This window comes from Dama dama, chromosome 18 (assembly GCF_033118175.1).
Source record: "Dama dama isolate Ldn47 chromosome 18, ASM3311817v1, whole genome shotgun sequence".
Lineage (NCBI taxonomy): Eukaryota > Metazoa > Chordata > Mammalia > Artiodactyla > Cervidae > Dama > Dama dama.
The window spans coordinates 114,720,486-114,741,335 of NC_083698.1; the positions used below are offsets into that span (position 1 = coordinate 114,720,486).

General features: G+C 39.0%; 1 protein-coding gene across 1 annotated transcript; it reads right to left on the bottom strand.

The window, feature by feature from the left end:
• Positions 1–318: 318 nt before the first annotated feature.
• On the bottom strand, positions 319–1,242 carry LOC133073005 (olfactory receptor 4C3D-like). The gene has a single exon (XM_061166517.1). It carries the CDS (start codon positions 1,240–1,242, stop codon positions 319–321), a length of 924 nt encoding a protein of 307 aa, XP_061022500.1.
• Between the last annotated feature and the right edge of the window lie 19,608 nt (positions 1,243–20,850).

Below are 20,850 nucleotides of genomic sequence, written 5' to 3' on the forward strand. Positions count from 1 at the left end.
AGTAACATGTACACAAAATTTAGTAAAGTAAATGGACGACTCTGGAGTAAAACATTCTCTAAAAATCATGAAACTAGATTATAGATCTTTCCTTTGCCTAATCTGAAGCTATGAACATGAACATTGAAGACTCTAGAAAGTATAATAAAACTTATCAAAATACCTAAAATGTGCCAATGTTAAATAATCAACAAATAGTTTCTGTGCTTTTTTTTTTTTTTCTGCCAATGATCCTCAAAACTTTTACTCTCACAATTTAAAACAGGTACAATTCTACATATGTATATAAATCATCACTTTCTTGGCATCGTGACAAGTCTAAATTACTCCCCTCTTCAACAAATTCCTTATGGCAGTTTTCACCTCTATGTTTCTCACTGTATAAATGATAGGATTAAACATAGGAGTGAGGATTGCAAAGAACACAGTCACCCACTTGTCTGTAGGGTACACAGCCACAGGACGCGTGTAGGTGAATATACAAGGGACAAAAGACATTACCACTACTGTGAAGTGGGCAGCACATGTAGAGAGGGCTTTACGTCGTCCTTCAGAGCCATGGGATTTCAGGGAGCTCAGGATGACTGCGTAGGAGACGAGCAGCATGGAAAAAATAAGCAAGCACATCCCCCCTGTGTTAGCTGCCACCACAATTCCAAGCCTATAGGTACTATTGCACGCAAGTTCCAACAGTGAGAAAAAATCACACATGAAGTGGTCAATGACATTGGGACCACAGAAGATCAAGTCCATGGTGAAAAGAATCTGCACAGTGGCATGCAGGATCCTCCCAGTCCAGACCACCACCACCAGGAGCCGGCAGAGCCCCTGTCGCATGATGGTCGTGTAGTGCAGAGGCTTGCAGATGGCCACGTAGCGGTCATAGGCCATGACAATGAGGATGGTGACCTCTGATCCAGCCAGGAAATGTTCCATAAACAGCTGAGTCAGGCAGGCACCCCAGGAGATGGTTGTCCTCTGGTACAGCAGATCAATTATCAATTTGGGCGTGGTGACAGAGGTCAAGGAGGCATCTAGGAAGGATAAGTGAGTAAGGAAGAAGTACATAGGGGCAGAAAGTGTGGGGCTGAGGGAGATGGTGATGACAATTAGCAGGTTGGCCAGCACTGTGAATAGCAAAATGAACAAAAAGACAATGAAGAGTATTTTCTGCAAATGTGGATTCTGTGTGAGTCCCAGAAGAACAAATTTGGTCACGTTGTGAGGAGACATGGGATCCATTTAGGAACTGATGCATTCCTGGGGCCTGAATTATCAAAAAAAAAAAAAAAAAAGAATTAAAAATGATAGGTTTTAATCATGAGAGAATTATAGTCTGCATTTCTTAGAGCAAAAACCGAGCAGTCCCTGACTCCAGAGCAAGTGCTTGGCAGTTTTGCTCCACTACTTGCTTCAATATTTTCTTACTTCCTTGGTGATGCATGTCATGTCTTCAGACACCTAGTGCCTGCCCCCTGTAAAATATCTATAGGATGACATTTGATGTGTAATTTACGGAAAACACTGGGATATTTACATAAGATCTGAATTCTCTTTCATTGTCCAACTCCACATGACTCTGCTGAGTTATCTCAGTGTCCCATGTTTCCTTGCCCTCCTCTTTGTCTTATTGCTGTTCAGTCACTAACTCATATACGGCTCTTTGCTATCCCATGGACTGTAGCACAACAGGCTCCGTGGGATTTCCCAGGCAAGACTACTGGAGTGGGTTGCCATTTCCTTCTGCAGGCTCCTCTGTGTCTGTGAGGTTGCAAATTGTCATTCTCAGATGCATCTTGTAAGGTAAGAGGTGCTACACACTGGTAAGAGTTAGTCCCTTCACCATGAAAATTTGCATCTGAACCTTAGCTCTTACTGTGGAAAGAAATACATGGCCAATAAATATTTATCATAAGCAGACAGTTTAGGGAATATGCATATGACACTAATGACCCACTCTACCTGGTATCAAGCCAGAATACATAAGCTACATGACTTCTCGTGTTCTCTCCCATCTTCCCATAAGAAATTGGTTACAGACTACTGCATAAATAATAGATTGAGAAATTTGGAGTCATAAATTTCCAAAGAAAAGCAGAAACATAAATACACTAGAGTGTATTTAGCAAATACACTTTCCCTTCAAAGATAAATGGATAAAGAGCTTTATTTGTTAATTGTCCACAATGAACACAACAGGAACTTTCCTGGTGTTCTAGTGGTTAAGACTGAGGCTTCCAGTTCTGGGGTGCTGATTCAGTCGCTTGTTGTGGAGCTAATATCCCCATGCTTTGTGGCCAAATGTCCAAAACAAAGAAAAACAAAAACAATATTGTAACAAATTCAATAAAGATTTAAAAAATTGCCCACTTCAAAAAATATTTAAAGAATAAACACAACATTGTAAATCAACCACTAAATACTAATTCCAAAACTGAAAATTATAAGGAAACAAAGTGAAACAGCTTCATTGCAATTTCTTATTCTGATATAGGATTTTCCAACAGATCAGAAAAGGGTATAATGTACAAAGAGTAAGGGTTAGATATAATTAACATAATAAAACATTTAGAAGTATCTCTGAATAAATAATTTGCTTTTTCAGTTTTCTTTGGTGCACAACACTCTTTGGAGGAATAAGCCCTAATGGAAACATTTTTAAAGTAGAAAACTTATTATTTACAAATATGTTCAACACAATTATTAATAACTGTGAAAAATTTAAATGCTCAACATTGGATAAATGGTTAATTGAAATATAGTGCATGTCTGAAAAATATACTTTTTAACAGAGATATTTTTTAAAATTGTTCAGCATCACCAGCATAGCCTTTATTTGTAACACAAAATAGAGAAAATTTTGGGTGAAAATTGAATTGTTTATCCTAATTTAATTTAATTAATTTTATTATTTTCTTACTAATTTAAATATATAGCAATTTAAAAAAACAAACACCAAAATATCTCTACTTCTAAATTAGTAGTATTGTACTTGAATCTATCTTCCTTGATGGTCTGTATGCTGAAAACACATTTTAATGTTAAATACTTGAGTGTAACAGGTGATATGTTACAACATCCATTTCTACCTGAGAGTCTATGATAAAGAGTCTATGATTTCCTGAGGGGAAAAAAGAAATCTTACCTATGAACAGGTCTGACGTGGGTCCATATTAGGTCCTCAGGTAGCTGTTCATCAAGAAAGAAGCAAATGCAAGATTTTAAAATGCCAGTCAGCTCAGCTATGATAAATGTCTTTGTTGGCTTATAAAATGGTCCCTTTGCATGAACTTTAAAAGTAGAACCATGTATTCTATTTGTGGACAAATATGTAAAGTTTCTTAGCTGTAGCTAATGGGATCTCAAGGGTATTTCATCATCATTAGCGGGTCTTGCCAATAATCCAATTATTTCCTGAAATTAACTGAACAGCAGAGAAGAACTTTTAGAGCATTAACTTTTAATTTCAAATTCCTCCCTAAGTTTGCATGAAGGCAAAACCCTGTGACAGGAGGAAAATAAACAACAACAACAACAAAATAGTTGACCACTTATGAATTTAAATATTTGAAAACATATGGGCTTATTATGGAGTGTGAATACTTTGTACTGTGTAAATTAAACATCTATGTGGGTAACTATCAGATATTTAAATAACATTAAAATAATTTGCATTCTAATCTACTCTTTACTCAAATCAGAATTTTAGCATATTGTTTTCAAATATATTTCATAAGTCCCTTCAGTCATGTCCCACTCTTCGTGACTCTATGGACCGTAGCCCACCAAGCTCCTCTATCCATGGAATTCTCCAGGCAGTATACTGAATGGGTTGCCATGTTCACCTCCAGGAGATCTCCCTGCCCCAGGAATCAAACCCATCTCTTACATGTACAGTTTGGCAGGTTAGTTCTTTACCACTAGCATCACTTCACAAGCCCTTTCAGATACATATTAAGTTATAATTATGGATGCAATTATAATATTGGCACTTCACACCAAGTGAAGTTTACAGTACTTCTTCAAAGTAGTATTTGTGCCAATTTTGAAATGAGGTTAACGTGATAATGATGGAAATAAATACATTTTTCAATTATGTGAAAATACATTACAGTCATTTGAATTTCATTGTATAATATCCATATAGAATAGAAATAAAAGATTCACAACTTATAGCAAGTAAATGTAAGACAGGGAATGAGAATGTCATTTTCCAAATGTAAATAAGAAGCTAGGACAATAAACACTGGACCAGGATCCTTACATTAAATCACAGATTTACAGCTAAAGTGACATGAAACATTTATGCTGGTACAAATTATAAGATCTATAAAAATTATTTACTGAGAGAAATAAACCCCAATATTTGAAATTATTTTGTAAAAATAATTCAATGAGTCTCAGAAATATTCCTATATAAACAATACTCACCACATCATGTTCAGATATGCTTTCAATAATAAAAATAAAAATAACTTGTACTTACCTCTAGATTGACTCCAGAGAATATGGTCATTGTGAGCAGCATGTGTCATGAAAGAACAGATATTAAGCAAAATGAAACCACGTGGCCAAACCTAGCTTAACCAGAAACTCTAGTATTGTTGTTGTTCAGTTGCTCAGTTGTGTCCAACTCTTTGTGATGGCTGCAGCACACCAGCCTTCCCTGTCCTTCACTATCTCCCTGAGTTTGCTCAAACTCATGTCCGGTGAATCAATGATGCCACCCAAACATCTCATCTTCTATTGCTCACCCACAATCTTTCCTACTATCAGGGTCTTTTCCAGTGTGTCGACTCTTCAAGTTAGTTGACTGAACTACTGGAGCTTCAGCTCTAGCATCAGTCCTTCCAATGAATATTCAGGGTTGATTTCCTTTTGGATTGATTAGTTTGATCTCCTCGCTGTCCAGCGTACTCTAAGAGTCTTCTCCAGCACCACAGCTTGAAAGCATCAATTCTTTGGCTCCCAGACTCTTTGTAATCCAACTCTCACATCAAAGCTTTGGACTATATTGACCTTTGTTGGCAAAGATTTTTCTCTGGTTTTTAGCACACTGTCTAGGTTTGTCATAGTTTTTCTTTCAAGGAGCAAGAACCTTAATTTCATGCCTGTATTCACCATCTGCAGTGATTTTGGAGCCCAAGGAAATAGTCTCTCATGATTTCTGTTTTTTCACAATCTATTTGCCATGAGGTGCTGGGACCAGATGCCATGATCTTCAATTTTAGAGTGCTATAATGCTATTCATGGTGGGAAATGTCAACGGCAGTCTGAAAGAGGATTTTAAATTATATAAAGAAGGATAGGAGATATGGATTTTGCTAAAGTGCTTTCATTTAAAAAAATGTCTAGATCTCTTCTATCAACTCTGAAATGAAAGCCAGAACCAAATCAGATAATTAGTATATACTGACATGGTTATCATTCTCAACCTCATAAAAGATTGAAGTCCATTCACAATGGCCCATTGAGTAATCATCCAGCTTCTACTTAAATATCTACAGTGTTGGGTAGAGAGATTGCTTTAGAACCTATACACCTGTCTCATCCAACTCTCAAATGCTATAGTAGCATTAAAGGGAAAGAGTGGAGTTAGGTCTAAATTAATGAAGGCTGTATATAAAAATAAGCTTTCAAAAGAGGAGTTCCTGGAGCTATACCATGAAAGTCTATCTCCAGAATACAAATCCAAAGACAAAGTGGTTTGGATCATAGAGAGACAACAATACAGATTCTTAAACTCAAGGGTGAGAGAATCAATTACTTGGCAGATTGATAAGAAGTCCAGGGGCCCTGAGGAGGAGAAAAGGGCCTGGGGCTCTCAAAGAGGAGATAGGGATCTGGAATTCTCAAGGAGGAGGAAAGAACAAACTTCTCCCCCCCTCCCCACGTTCCTTAGTAAGGATTATATAACATCAAAGTATCCTTCTTGAGGATGATTTCTCCTTCCTGAAAACCTTTTGGCTAATTCTGTTATCATAAAATATAAATTATGGGAGTGGGTCTAGTAAGATCTTTACAACCTTGAGACATAATTTTGATTTATTGTAATAACTGATTAAAAGTGTATGACTCCCTTGCTTAGACTACTGAGTGGGGCACACTCCATTTCCCTTCTGATGTCTATGTCAGAAGCTTTCTCTGTCCTTTTTCACTTCAATAAACTCTGCTACATAAATGCTGTTGAGTGATCAAGCCTGGTCCCTGGTCCCAAAGCTAAATCTTCTTCAGAGATCACAAATCTGACACCTGTCACTGTAAGCTATCATCTTGGGGGCTTGTCCAGGATCTTCAGGACAAGGTAAGAACACTCAGAGCTCTACCCTCTCTGCTTTCTCAGTATACATGCTTTCTGCTTTACTTTCTAACTCTGTGGTGTGCCTGTGTGAATGAATGACACAACCTGACGGACTGATGAGCCTTGCTCTGTGGTTTTGCAGTGCCTTATAATGACTGAAGGCAGCTCCAAAAAAGGGGAGCCTTATGGAGGGTTTATACTGATCTGCCAATGCCAAGAGACACCCAATGTCACTCACAGGGGAGCGGCCAGAGATGGGTAAAGCATGTGGGTTGAACTTTCCTTTCTCAGTCACCTTTTCCTGGTCACTTTGACCATTTCATAATTGTGTGGGAAATTAGAACTACTAACCTAGTCTATCAGATTATCAACTTTCAAGAGAATTGTGATCCATGTCGTTCCTATGTACTGTTACTTAGACCCCAAGTATGGAAGCGCCTAGCCTTGCTAGGAGCCGAAAGTTACAGGAGCATGCTTGGGAGTGAGGTGGAGCTCTAGCTCCAGGAAGGTCTCTCAGGCTAGAGGGCACTCTCTTGCCTGCCTGCCTCAGGGGCCAGCGACCTGAAAGTGAGTCTTTGTCATGGCTGTGCCTCTGATCTCTGTGAATAGAAGCACTGCTGGTGACCATGAGGCTTCTGAGGACACAATCAGGAATTGCAGGATCTGGTCAGATTGGAAGTGCGATGGGCTTCTTCCATTGGTAGTGCTAGCTCTTAGTGGACAGAGGAGGCTCTCTGGTGGCTTTTGTCTCAACTCCCTAGATATTCCTTTTGTGGAATCTGTGGGAATTAACTGGAAGGACTGGCCCTAGTAGCTTGAGGACAAAAATCACTTTTTCGTCATTGGCCAACACTCCACCACCTTTTTGCTATACTGGTGTTGTGACACTCACAAGGGAATCTTCATTGTCCTTCATCCTTTTGTGACTCACCGCTTCTACAGAGGTCAGGACTGTATTCAGAAATGTGCACAGGGACATGAAAGACGAATGCTTCCCCTAGTAGTCCTAGCTTGGGAAAGATTCTGGAAATCTACTCTGTTACACTCTGGGTGGCATCAGAGAAAAGAGCAAATCAAACAAAGGTCTTGGTGGTAAGGAACTGAAAATCAATCTGGGATGCCATCAGGTCTACCCCTGGTGCATCTCTACCCTGCCTTAGTGGTAGAACTGGGAGGGATGAGTAAGATGCCTGCGTTGGTAGGGGACAGACTGCATCTGACAGGGAAGGAAAGCTTCAGTGGAAAGCCTGTCTACATCCCCATCTAGAGTAGGGAAGGACGCTAAAACCACGGCTGTGCATGTCACCCTTTTCTCTCTTACAGATGGGAGCTATTGGTTTCACAACCAATTCGTTACAATATATTTTAAAAACTGGGACAAGTTTGATCCCCAGAATTTAAAAAAAGATATGATTGATCTTCTGTGATACCAAATGACCACACTATCCTTTGGAAGACAGGGAACGCTGACCTGTTGAAGTGTCTCTTAATTATATTGTTTTACAACTAGACCAGTTCTGTAGAAAACAAGAAAAGTGGGTAGAAGTGACATATATGTTGCTCTGTATCTCTCCAGTTTTTCCATCTTACTCTGGGGCCCAGAGGTTGGGCTCTCAGGACAATCAGGACCAAAGGTGCCCCGGGGTTTCCAGAAAAGCTCTCATCCTAATTATACTTGAAGAACCCTGGGTACTAATAACTGTAGAGGGCCAATCATTTGATTCATTTTGGACACTGGGGCAAATTTCTCTGTGCTCACTGAAACCTGTGGTCTGCTTTCCTCCTGATCCACTACTGTAATGGGGCTGTCTGGAGGAGCCAAATGATATTATTTCCATCATACTTTAAGCTGCAACTAGGACTCTGTGCTATTTTCTAGAGTTTCTAATCTAGCCAGAGTCTCCCTTACTCCTTCTGTGGATATACTGAGCAAGGTCCAGGCCTCTGTTCTCATGAATATGGAACCTGCTCTTTTAATTAAACAAAATGTAAATCCTAAAGTGTGAGCTGATGGAAAAACTGGGTCAAGCACAAAACACTGTTTCTGTCATTATCAAGCTCAAGGACCCTCACCTATTTTCACATCAAAAGCAGTACCCACTAAATCCCAAGGTTAAGGAAGGGTTAAAACCCATCATTGAGAATTTAAAGGAACAGGGGCTATTAATTTCCTGTAAAAGTCCATGCAACACTCCTATTTTGTGTGTAAAAAATGTCAAGTGATAAATGGAGACTTGTTCTAGATATATGAATAATATGTATCCAATCCTTATACTTTATTGTCTGAAATTCCTAAATGAGCCAAATATGACTTTAAGATAATTGAGAAGATTCTTGGGCATTACAGGCTATTGCTGCATTTGGATTCTGGGTTATGAAGATCTTGTCCAGCCTTTAAAAAAACTTATAACTGAAACTCAGCAGGTTTCAGTTGTTCAAACCAACAAGCTGGTTTGGTCCCCAGAGACTCAAAAGAATTTTAAGTCTCTTCAAACTGCTCTCTTTCAGGCAACAACTTTGAGTTTGCCCAAAGGATTAGAGTTCAGTTGTTACTGAAAAAAAATCTATGGGAGGAGAGTAAAAAGTTGGCTTAAAGCTCAATATTCAGAAAACTAATATCATGGCATCCGGTCCCATCACTTCATGGCAAATAGATGGGGAAACAGTGGAAACAGTGGCAGACTTTATATTTTGGGGCTCTAAAATCACTGCAGATGGTGACTGCAGCCATGAAATTAAAAGATGCCTGCTCCTTGGAAGAAAAGCTATTACCAACCTAGACAGCATATTAAAAAGCAGAGACATTACTTTGCCAACAAAGGTGCCTCTAGTCAAGGCTATGGTTTTCCAGTAGCCATGTGTGGATGTGAGAGTTGGACTATAAAGAAAGCTGAGTGTTGAAGAATTATTGCTTTTGAACTGTGGTGTTGGAGAAGACTCTTGAGAGTCCCTTGGACTCCAAGGAGATCCAACCAGTCCATCCTAAAGGAGATCAATCCTGAATATTCATTGGAAGGACTGATGTTGAAGCCAAAACTCCAATACTTTGGTCACCTGATGCGAAGAGCTGACTCTTTTGAAAAGGCCCTGATGCTGGGAAAGATTGACAGCAGGAGGAGAAGGAGATGGCAGAGGATGAGATGGTTGGATGACATCACCAACTCAATGGGCATGAGTTTGAGTAAACTCTGGGATTTGGTGATGGACAGGGAGGCCTGGCGTGCTGCAGTCCATTGGGTCACAAAGACTCGGACATGACTGAGCGACTGAACTGAACTGAACTGAATTATTACTATTGTTTTGCTAATGCCCAAAGTTCATATGTTTACTAATGGGCAAAATCTTACTGTACTGACTTCTTATGATGTGAGTGAGATCTTAAACTAAAGTTCAGAGTGACAATGGCTCCATCTTTAAAAGTGCTGTAACTCAAGGAGTGTTGAAAGTTCTAGGAATATAATATCACTTACTGTTCCTGGAGACCCCAGTCTGCAGCAAAATTTGAAAAGGCTAATGCATTATTAAGAGACATCTGTGTAAATTAACTCAGGGAACACAAGACAGTTGGTTCAAAATTTTACCCATAGCTTTAATGAGGGCTTGAACTGTCCCTAGAAAGAAGGGACTGTCTTTATTGCAGACCATTTTTGCACACAGATATTGTCATAGATCCTGAAACCTTAAAACTAAGTGACTATTTGACTCAGCTTTCAGCTTTTCAACCTCCTCATCAAATGAAGGCTTCCCTTGGTGGGTTTCTCCGCTTCAAGGAAAGGACTTTCTTCAGCTCTGCAAATACCTTCACCACCAGCAATCGTATGTGACACTTCTTCTTGATCTGATGATATCTAACAATCCTAAGATGGACTGGTGTAACTACTGACATGATGTAACTTTTAATTTTGATTATGTTTTATAAACTTTGTTTAGTGAGTATTTTGCCTGACATCTGTAACTGTGTAAACTGGATTTGTTTCCAACCGTCTGAAAGCTTTTAAGTTACAAATGGTTGTCCAGGCTCCTATGAGTACCACAGCCTCCTCCAAATATTACTTGGGGCCCCTGGATCAAGGACCCTCAATATGAGGGTTCAGAGATTAAGTTGCCTCAACAATTTAGGGATGACACCCCACAACAGCAGGAAGTAGTTGTAGAATGAAAATGATGCCCCTTTCCCTTGGCAACAGAATTCTTCTAAAAGAAAAGGGGGGAATGAGAGAGCCAATTCCTAGGAGGGTTGATAAGAAGTCCAGGGTCCCTGAGGAGGAGAAAAGGGTCTGGGGCTCTCCAAGAGGAGACAGAGGTCTGGAACTCTCAAGGAGAAGAAAAGGACAAACTTTTTCCCCCCCTACACTCCTTAGTAAGAATTATATAACAACAATGTATCCTGTTTGAGGACAATTTCTCCTTCCTGAAAACTTTCTGCCTAATCCTATTATCTTAAAATGTTAATTTTGGGAGTGGTCTAATAAGATCTTTACAACCTTGAGATATTCTTTTGATTTATTGTAATAACTAATTTCAAAAGTATATAACTCCCTTGTTTAGACTAGCAAGGGGGGGCGCTCTCTGTCCCCCTTCTGATGTCTATGTCAGAAGCTTTCTCTGTCCTTTTTCACTTTAATAAACTCTGCTACATAAAAGCCCTTGAGTGATCAAGCCTGGTCCCTGGTCCTGAAGCTATATCTTCTTCAAAGATCATGAATCTGACACTATTCACTGTAAGCTATCAAGGGTAAACTAGAATTAGAGCAGGAGGAATTATATATGAAACATATCACAACTGATCAGAAACATGCTGACATGTGGTTTAACTTTTGATAGATTCAGGGACTAATTTCACAAAACCCAGGTACCTGTCAAAGTGTTCTTATGGAATTTTCATTTGTTTCAATAAGTAGAGAAACATATTCTCCATGTAACAAAGACTCAAAAGTGTAGTTCATATTGTCTTAGCCCAATCCAAAGACTTTCACCCCAGAAGGACACCTCTTATGTTGTTTACCAGAAAAGGAAAAGCTTTGTGAGGCGGACTGTGGTCTCATAAATCTTTGATGTTACTATTAATTGAAGTAGAAGCAAATGCAGCAGTATTTATGGCAACAAACACATTGACTTAGGGAGAATCAGAGAACTTTAAAACACTTTGCAATTTACCTAGGTAAGCCACTTGTAGAAATAAGGAAAACTGCTTATAGTTACAGAAGATACCAGCATAATGTGAGAGAAGACTAATGTCTCGTGATGCTGATGCTCTTTTTCCTCATCACAACTTTATAAGCACAATATGCTTGCCAAATATTGCTACATCAATATGTCCTTTGATTTCTTCATTGAAATATATGGTACCAATGGAATGGGTGACTGGATTTTTCTGACAAGGAGAGGAATATAAACCCATCCATTAAATACACATGCGTTCATATTTGGGTAGCAGACTTTGTTTTAGATAAAGAGGAAAAACTAACTTCAAGAAAGTCTTAAAAGTTAGGCAAATTCTTGAGCAGAGAAGTACTTCCTTAGTCCAATGCAGAGTAATGATTTCTGGTTTTAGATTTTTAAAAATCTATATATTCCTTATAAATAATCTCCTAGAGTAATTTTCAAAGTGGATCCAGATGCAAGGAACTAAGTGTAAAGCCTATGTCTACTAGTGAAAATGTTTTACAAGTACATTTTATAGTGTGCTTTTGCAACAACAACAACAAAAAAAACTGCAGCTAATTGCTAATAATAATTGTTAACCTAATGAAGTGTCATATCCTATGGCATAAAATAAAAAATATTTTTATGAGTCAAACCATAGTCAAATCAAATACCATGCCCAAGGGATTTTGTGTAATGTAAAGATCACAGGATGTGAAATAAGAGTATTTGGACAGAGCTGACTTACATGTTCAAGGACTGAAATATTTAATCTTTTTGATTCTCTATTATTTCTATAAAACAAAGACAAAACACTTTAATTTTATAAATGCTCTGACCTTCTAAAAGTGAAAGTCACTCAGTCATGTCCAATTTTTTGTGACCCAATGGACTATACAGTCCATGGAATTCTCCAGGCCAAAATACTGGAGTGGGTAGACTTTCCCTTCTCCAGAGGATCTTCCCAGCCCAGAGATAGAACCCAGGTCTCCCACATTTCAGGCAAACTCTTTACCAGCTAAGCCACAAGGGAAGCCCCTGACATCTGAGAACCTTTCACATTTTTCACATCAGTTTAAATAGTGTCCAATTATTTTTTTTATAATCACTGCCAATTTTTACTCAACAGAAGAAGAAATACAACGTAATTTTAAATATTATGTATAACAAGAGAACTGACTCATTGCAAAAGACCCTGAGGCTGGGAAAGACTGAAGGCAAGAGGAAAAGGGGATGACAGAAGATGTGATGATTGGATGGTATCACTGACTTGATGGACATAAGTTTGGGTAAACTCCAGGAGTTGGTGATGGACGAGGAAGCCTGGCATGCAGCAGTCCATGGGGTCACAAAGAGTCGGGCACGCATGAATGACTGAACTGAACTGAACTGTCTTCCCTGATGGCTCAGCAGATAAATAATCTGTCTGCAATGCAGGAAACATGGGTTCAATCCCTTGGTTGGGGAGATCCTTTGAAGGAGGAAATGGTGACCCACTCCAGTATTCTAGCCTGGAAAATCCCATAGGTGGAGGAATCTGGTAAGCTACAATCCAAAGGGTCTCAAATAATCAGACATGACTGAACATGAGCTTGATACAGGGAACAAAAAACTAGACAGCAACTGTGATGGGGGAGCTACAGGTAGACAGGACTATTTTTCTGTTGTTACCATTTCCTCCATGCAGAGCAATGAGTCTTCAGGAGCATAGGATGACCACACAGAATACTGATCACATTACAAAAGTGGTCACAGAGGTTATCCCACCATTGGCAGCAACCAACAGACCATCAAGGCACTGTCAGTGCAGACAAGTTGTATCCGGGGAAAACGTCATATATGACGTGATCATTGATGTTGGAGTCACAAAATGGGAAAAAGAAAGTGACTAGACTCTGTCCAATAGAGTGGAGAACACCCACTGCCCAGCACACCCCCACCAGGAGGCAGCATATGTGGGGGTCCACGATGGTCACATAGTGCTGAGGTCTGCAGATGACCACAGAGCAGTCACAGGCATGACCACGAGGAGGACCACCTCTGAAGCTACCAAGAAATGTTCAATAAAGAGCTGTTTCCTTTAGCCATTGAATTAGACAGCTTTTGAATCACAGGGCCTATCAGATAGCATTTTGGGGATTATGGAAGAAGACTAACATGTGTCTATCAAGAACATGAAGGCCAGGAAGAAATTCATCAGGGATTTAAAAGTCTGGCTAACAGTTACAGTAAGAATGAACAGGTTTTCCTTGACAGTGACACTATAGGTGATGCATGCATGAGTTCTAAGTTGCTTCAATCATGTCCAGCTCTTTGTGACCCTGTGGACTGTAGCACCCTCCACAGGCTCCTCTGCCCATGGGGATTCTCCAGGCAAGAATACCTGAGTGTGTAGTCATGCCCTCCTCCAGGGATCTTCCTGACCCAAGGATTGAACTCACGTTTCTTATGTGTCTCACATTGGCAGGCAGGTTCTCTAACACTGGCGCCACCTGGGAAGCCCACTACAGGTGATGCACTGTGCTGTGCTTAATTGCTCAGTCGTGTCCAACTCTTTGCAACCCCATGGACTATAGTCTGCCGGACTCCTCTATCCATGGGGAGTCTCCTGGCAAGAATACTGGAGTGGGTTGCCATGCCCTCCTCCAGGGGATTTTCTCAATCCAGAGATCAAACTCAGGTCCCCCATGCTTCAGGCAGGTTCTTTACCACCTGAGCCACCAGGGAAGCCCTCTATAGGTAATAAGTAAAGCCAAAAATAGAAGTTTCTGCATCTGAGGATTCTGTGTAAATCCCATGAGAATGAATCCAGTCACATTTATCACGTCTTGTTACATTTCAGTGCTGATGATAAACTCAGAGTCAGGAAATTAACATGATTAAATAAGACAATATTTTTACTATCAAGGTGATGAGAAGTTCATATTTTGGGCTTTCAGACATGCTCAAGACATTTCATTAACACAAACTATTTTTTTCCCATTGTGTGCAGGAGAAGAAACAAGATACATTTTTTATTTTATGAAAAATGTGAACTTTTGAAGATGTTCTATTCAATTTACTAAAAGAGTGCTCAAATCCTTCTTCCATACCTCTGGCAACTGGTTCCTGGGTCTTTGCTGAAAGACACCAAGGGTAAGGGAGATCACCATGTAATAAGCCTGATAGCTTCTCAGTCAATAATATATGTTAAAAACAGTTCTTGATACGTTAAAGAAAATACTTATGCAACTATTAATTCTGTTGACACATAAATTTGGTCTAAATCATCTTCCTTTGCCATGTAAAAGCCACTTCAAAAATCTAAGAGACAAAGACTCTATCCTGTTCACCTCTTTATCACCAACACTTATTTGGCATGTGTACATGTTAAGTCGCTTCAGTTGTGTCCAACTGTTTGCAACACTATGGACTGTAGCCCACCATACTTCTCTGTCCAGGTGCCATGAGATTCTACAGGTAAGAGTCCTGAAGTGGGTCGCTGTGCCCTCCTCCAGGGGATCTTTCCAACCCAGGGATCAAACTAGCGTCTCTTGTGTCTCTTGCATTGGCTTCTGAGGTGGTACTAGTGGTTTGACTATACTGGTGTTCAATAAAATGAAGTGAATAAATAAGTTGGAAGACCCTCACTTCCTCAGTGTTTTCCTCTCTTCAAGCTAGATCCAAAAATAGTGCTTACTCTCTTACTTCAGGGGAAAAAAAAATAAAAAACTGAATAAATGGTTGGATGTTTAAATATATACTCCTTTTACCCACTGAGATCTTTCCATCCTGAGCTGCTGTCTTCCCTGGTTTGTTTCAATCCACTGCCTTGCCTTCTGGCTGAGAGGTAGCACTAGTGCTTAGATGGCCCTTCTGTGTTTCGGGAAGATCTCCTGGAGAAGGAAATGGTAACCCACTCCAGTATTCTAGCCTGGAAAATCCCAAGGATGGAGAAGCCTGGTAGGCTACAGTCCATGGGGTCGCAAAGAGTCAGACTCGACTGAGTGACTTCACTTTCACTTTCACTTTTCTGCGTTTCTGAGACCATCATCTCCCCTGCTCTCCCAGGCCCTATTGTGGTCATGACTACCTACAGGTACTAGCCTCTTTGTTCTATATCATCTGTTATTAGTTTCCCTAACTCTCTCCATTGTTTGACAAGTAAACAATTATATGTTTGGTAATGTTTGCTAACTCCTATTTATTATTATATTTTTTAAAATTTATTTTAATTGGAGGCTAATTACTTTACAACATTGTGGTGGTTTTTGCCATACACTGACATGAATCAGCCACGGGTGTACATGTGTTCCCCATCCTGAACCCCCCTCCTACATCCCTCCCCATCCCATCCCTCAGGGTCATCCCAGTGCACCAGCCCTGAGCACCCTGTCTCATTCATTGAACCTGGACCAGCAACCTATTTCACATATGATAATATACATGTTGCAGTGCTATTCTCTAAAATTATCCCACCCTCACCTTCTTCCACAGAGTCCAAAAGACTGTTCTTTACATCTGTGTCTCTTTTGTTGTCTCACATATAAGATCATTGTTATCATCTTTCTAAATTCCATATATATGTGTTAATATACTGTATTGGTGTTTTTCTTTTTGACTTTCTCTCTGTATAATAGGCTCCAGTTTCATCCACCTCATTAGAACTGATTCAAATCCATTTTTTTAAATAGCTGAGTAATATTCCATTGTGTATATGTACCACAACATTCTCATCCATTCATCTAGGTTGCTTTTCTGTCCTGGCTATTGTAAACAGTGCTGTGATGAATATTGAGGTACACATGTCTCTTTCAATTCTGGTTTCCTCAGTTTGTATGCCCTGCGGTGGGATTGCTGGGTCATATGGCAGTTCTATTTCCAGTTTTTTAATTAATTTCCACACTGTTCTCCATAGTGGCTGTACTAGTTTGCATTCTCACCAAAAGTGTAAGAGGGTTCCCTTTTCTCCTAACCCTTTCCAGCATTTATTGTTTGTAGACTTTTTGATAGCAGCCATTCTGACCAGCGTGAGATGGTACTGTGGTTTTGATTTACGTTTCTCTGATAATGAGTGATGTTGAGTATCTTTTCATGTGTTTGTTAGCCATGTGTATGTCTTCTTTGGAGAAATGTCTGTTTAGTTCTTTGGTCCATCTTTTGATTGGATCTCCAATTTTTTTCTGGAATTGAGCTGCAGGAATTGATTGTATATATATATTTTCCCATTTATTTTTATTAGTTGGAGGCTAATTACTTTACAATATTGTAGTGGTTTTTGTCATACATTGACATGGATCAGCCATGGATTTACATGTGTTCCCCATCCTGAACCCCCCTCACACCTCCCTCCCCATCCCATCCCTCTGGGTCATCCCAGTGCACCAGCCCCGAGCACTTGTCTCATGCATCCAACTTGGACTGGCGATCTGTTTCATCCTTGATAGTATACATGTTTTTGGTGCTGTTCTTTCAGATCATCCCACCCTCGCCTTCTCCCATAGAGTCCAAACGTCTGTTCTATACACCTGTGTCTCTTTTTCTGTCTTGCATATATGGTTATCGTTACCATGTTTCTAAATTCCATATATATGCGTTAGTATACTGTATTGATGTTTATCTTTCTGACTTACTTCACTCTGTTTAATGGGCTCCAGTATCATCCATCTCATTAGAACTGATTCAAATGTATTATTTTTAATGGCTGAGTAATATTCCATTGTGTATATGTACCACAGCTTCCTTATCCATTCATCTGTTGATGGGCATCTAGGTTGCTTCCACGTCCTGGCTATCATAAACAGTGCTGCTATGAACATTGGGATACACGTGTCTCTTTCAGATCTGGTTTTCTTGGTGTCTATGCCCAGGAGTGGGATTGCTGGGTCATATGGCAGTTCTATTTCCAGTTTTTTAAGGAATCTCCATACCATTTTCCATAGTGGCTGTACTAGTTTGTATTCCCACCAACAGTGTAAGAGGGTTCCCTTTTCTCCACACCTTCTCCAGCATTTATTGATTGTAGACTTTTTGATAGCAGCCATTTTGACTGGTTTGTAATGGTACCTCACTGTGGTTTTGATTTGCATTTCTCTGATAATGAATGATGTTGAGCATTTAAATTTTGATAGCAGAATTTATTTTTGAAAAGAGTTTAAATTAATTACATAAAGTCATATAACATAGGTAAATTGTTTAGTCAAGAAGCACTTTCTTTGGTTAAATGTAGCATGGTTTTTTTAATATGCATATTCCTTATAAATAATCTCCTAAAGCAGATTTCAAAGAGGATTTCAGATTCAAGGAACTAAGTATAAAGCCATCTTTCTATAACAAAACTGTTTTAGAAATATATTTTACTGTGTGCTTTAGATAAAACTTGCATTTAATATTACAAATAATTGTTAACTTAATGAAGGGTCACTTCCTATGACATGTAATCAAAAGGATTTTTATATACTAAATCATAAGTGTATACCAAGCCCCAGGAATTCTGTATAATGAAATATCAGAAGATGTGGAATTAAAGTTTTGGATCCTATGCTGACTTCCATATTCTATGATTTAATTACATAATCTTTCTGAACTGCCATCTTTTCTGTAAATAAGAACACTAAACTTTAATTTTGTAATGTTTGAAACCATTTGAAAGCATCTTAACTTTTTTTCCCCATAAGTTTGATAATTTTTATAATCTCTAATGTTTCCCAAGAAAATAAGAAATCCAATATAATTGTCAATATCAGTTGTACTAAGAATGCATTAAGAGGATATTGGTAAGTGTCTTCTTTCTATTTTGTATTCCACACTATCTTAGATATCATCTTAGAACTTTCTGAGAACCAATTGCTTCTATACACAGGCACATTATGAAAGTATGCAATTACTATGGAAAACTTTTTAATTACTACAAAATAAGAGATGTCCTGCTAGAATTCTGTCATTTTTCTGATACAATTTTAAATGGTTGAAAAGATTAAAATTTGGATTTAGAAGGATGCAGATCTGAATACTAATTCTGTCTCTGAAATTGGATAGATTAGTTACTGTTTTTTTTAATTTATTCTTTATTGCATGTAAAATTAGGATAATCACAATACCTACCTTGCAGAGGTGCTGTTAGTGTCAGATGATATGTGTGGGAAAGACTTTGTAATAATAAAAATGAAAATGCAAAGATCATGAGAGAAATAAAATATTCATATTGGGTCATTTAGTTCCCTAAGTCACATTCCATTTAATAATGCTCTAATGGTATTTTTGACTTTTATATTTGTTAGTGTGTGGATAATAGGGCTTAACATGGGACTAACAAGAATACAGAACGCTTCTGTGGCTTTATCCATGGGAAAAGGAGCTACTAGTTGCAGACACATAAAACTACAGGACACAGATAACAAGACAGCTGTGACATGAAAGCTACAAGTGGACCAGTCTTTTTTCCTCCCTGCAGAGCTGTGAGTCCTCACAGAGCTCAGGATAACCACATAGGATACCAGCCACATTACAAAACTAATCACAGGGTTTATTCTGCTATTGGCAACAACTAAGAGGCCAGCAAGAAAAGTGTTAGTGCAGGCAAGTTGTGTCAGGGGGAAATGTCAAATGTGGCATGATTCTTGATGTTGGGGCCACAGAATGGGAGACAGAAAGTGACTGGGGTCTGTCCAACCCAGTGGAGAAAACCCACTGCCCAACACATCCCCCTGAGGAGGCAGAATGTATGGTGTCTCATGATGGCCACATAGTGCAGAGAGGTCTTTAGATGGCCATGTGATGATCACAGGCCAAGACCACAAGAAGGACAGTCTCTGATGTTCCAAAGAACTGTTTAGGGTAAGACCTGTTTCCTGCAGCTGTATAGCATGGGAGTTCATTGGTGCTCTGTGATGACCTAGAGCAGTGGGATGGGGCAGGGGGTGAGAGGGAGGCTCAAAGGTGAGGGGATATATCTATGCACATAGATAGCTGATTCACTTTGTTACGCTACAGAAGCTAACACATGGTAAATCAAGTATACACAAATAAAACAAACAAACAACAACCAAAGAAGAAGCCACTGAATTATACATGTTTTATACAGCCTTTTTTTTCCCCCCTGTTTTTGGCCATGGCACATAGCCCGTGGGATCTTAGATCCCAGAACCCTTGAAGTGGAAGTGAATACTCTTAAGCCCTGGACCTCTGGGGAATTCCCTGAATTAGATGGCCTTTTAATCAGAGAGCAAATCAGCTAACATTTTAAGGTTGTGCTTTTTTCTAAGTTTTCCTCTAGGAGTATTATAGTGACCAATACTACATGTAAGTCTTTAGTCTATTTTAGGTTTATTTTGTATATGGGGTAAGGGAATGTGTTGAAGAGGCACTCTTTTTTCCCGTTGTATATTCATCCATCTTGGAGACAGTCTTGTACATCTTAGTAAACACAGTCACCCCAGTACAAGGCTCTATCATTGCTGTGCACTCAAATTATGGAGGAAACAGCTCCAGTTGAACACTGAGTTTGACACAGTAACATTTGTGAGAAGACACATGAGTTGAAGTGTTGTAGTTAGAGAAGCTCTGATTTAAAAAGAATGATGTAAAAATATAAGATGACCTGATGTCTTCTAGATGAAGAGAGCAGCATTGCAGGCATCCCCAGCTTTCCTGAAAGTTCACCTTAGCCGCTTTGCTTTTATGAAGATCAACACTAATTCTTTTTTTCAATAACAGCAAGGAAAACTGAAGGGGATTTTGCTTAAAAAAATTTTGTTACCATGCTAATGCTGTTCTTTTGTAAAAGTAAAGTGGCATAATTTGAAATTTCAAAAAGGAAAAAATTGCAATGTTGAAATATACTACTATTAATACATGTGAGACAAGGCTGCCACCTATTGACACCATCTACTTGAAGGACAGGGACTCATTAAGACTGCAGATAATTTTCTTATCTATACACCCAAACATAGCACAGACACCTAAGGATATTTAAGAATAGAGAGCAAATGAAGACTAACCTCAAAACTTCTGGGTTATTTTTTTGTTTGTGCCAAGAAAACAGATGGTGAATTATTCTTTCATCCTTTTGTGATGGCCTCTCTTTTGCTTTTGGTAAAATCATAGTAAAAAAGAAATTTTCAGTTGTGAGTCATTCACTAACTGTCCCTTCCCTGTGTATCTACCCAGGAATTTCTATCCCTTATTTGCCTTACTAAAGGCTAGGCAAAAATAGAAGTTCTGAGATCAATGTCCTGTGGAAAATCCTATGTTGTCTAAGTAATAAATATGAATTTAGTACAATATGTGTCAGGCTCTTGAGAAAAACATTCTACAGTTCTCAAACCAGTTTATTGTTGCTCATTTCATTTCCTAATGTGATTCTTTGGACAAGAACATTGAACCATCCTGGAAAGTATATTGGGGTTCCTCAGTGACTCAGTTGC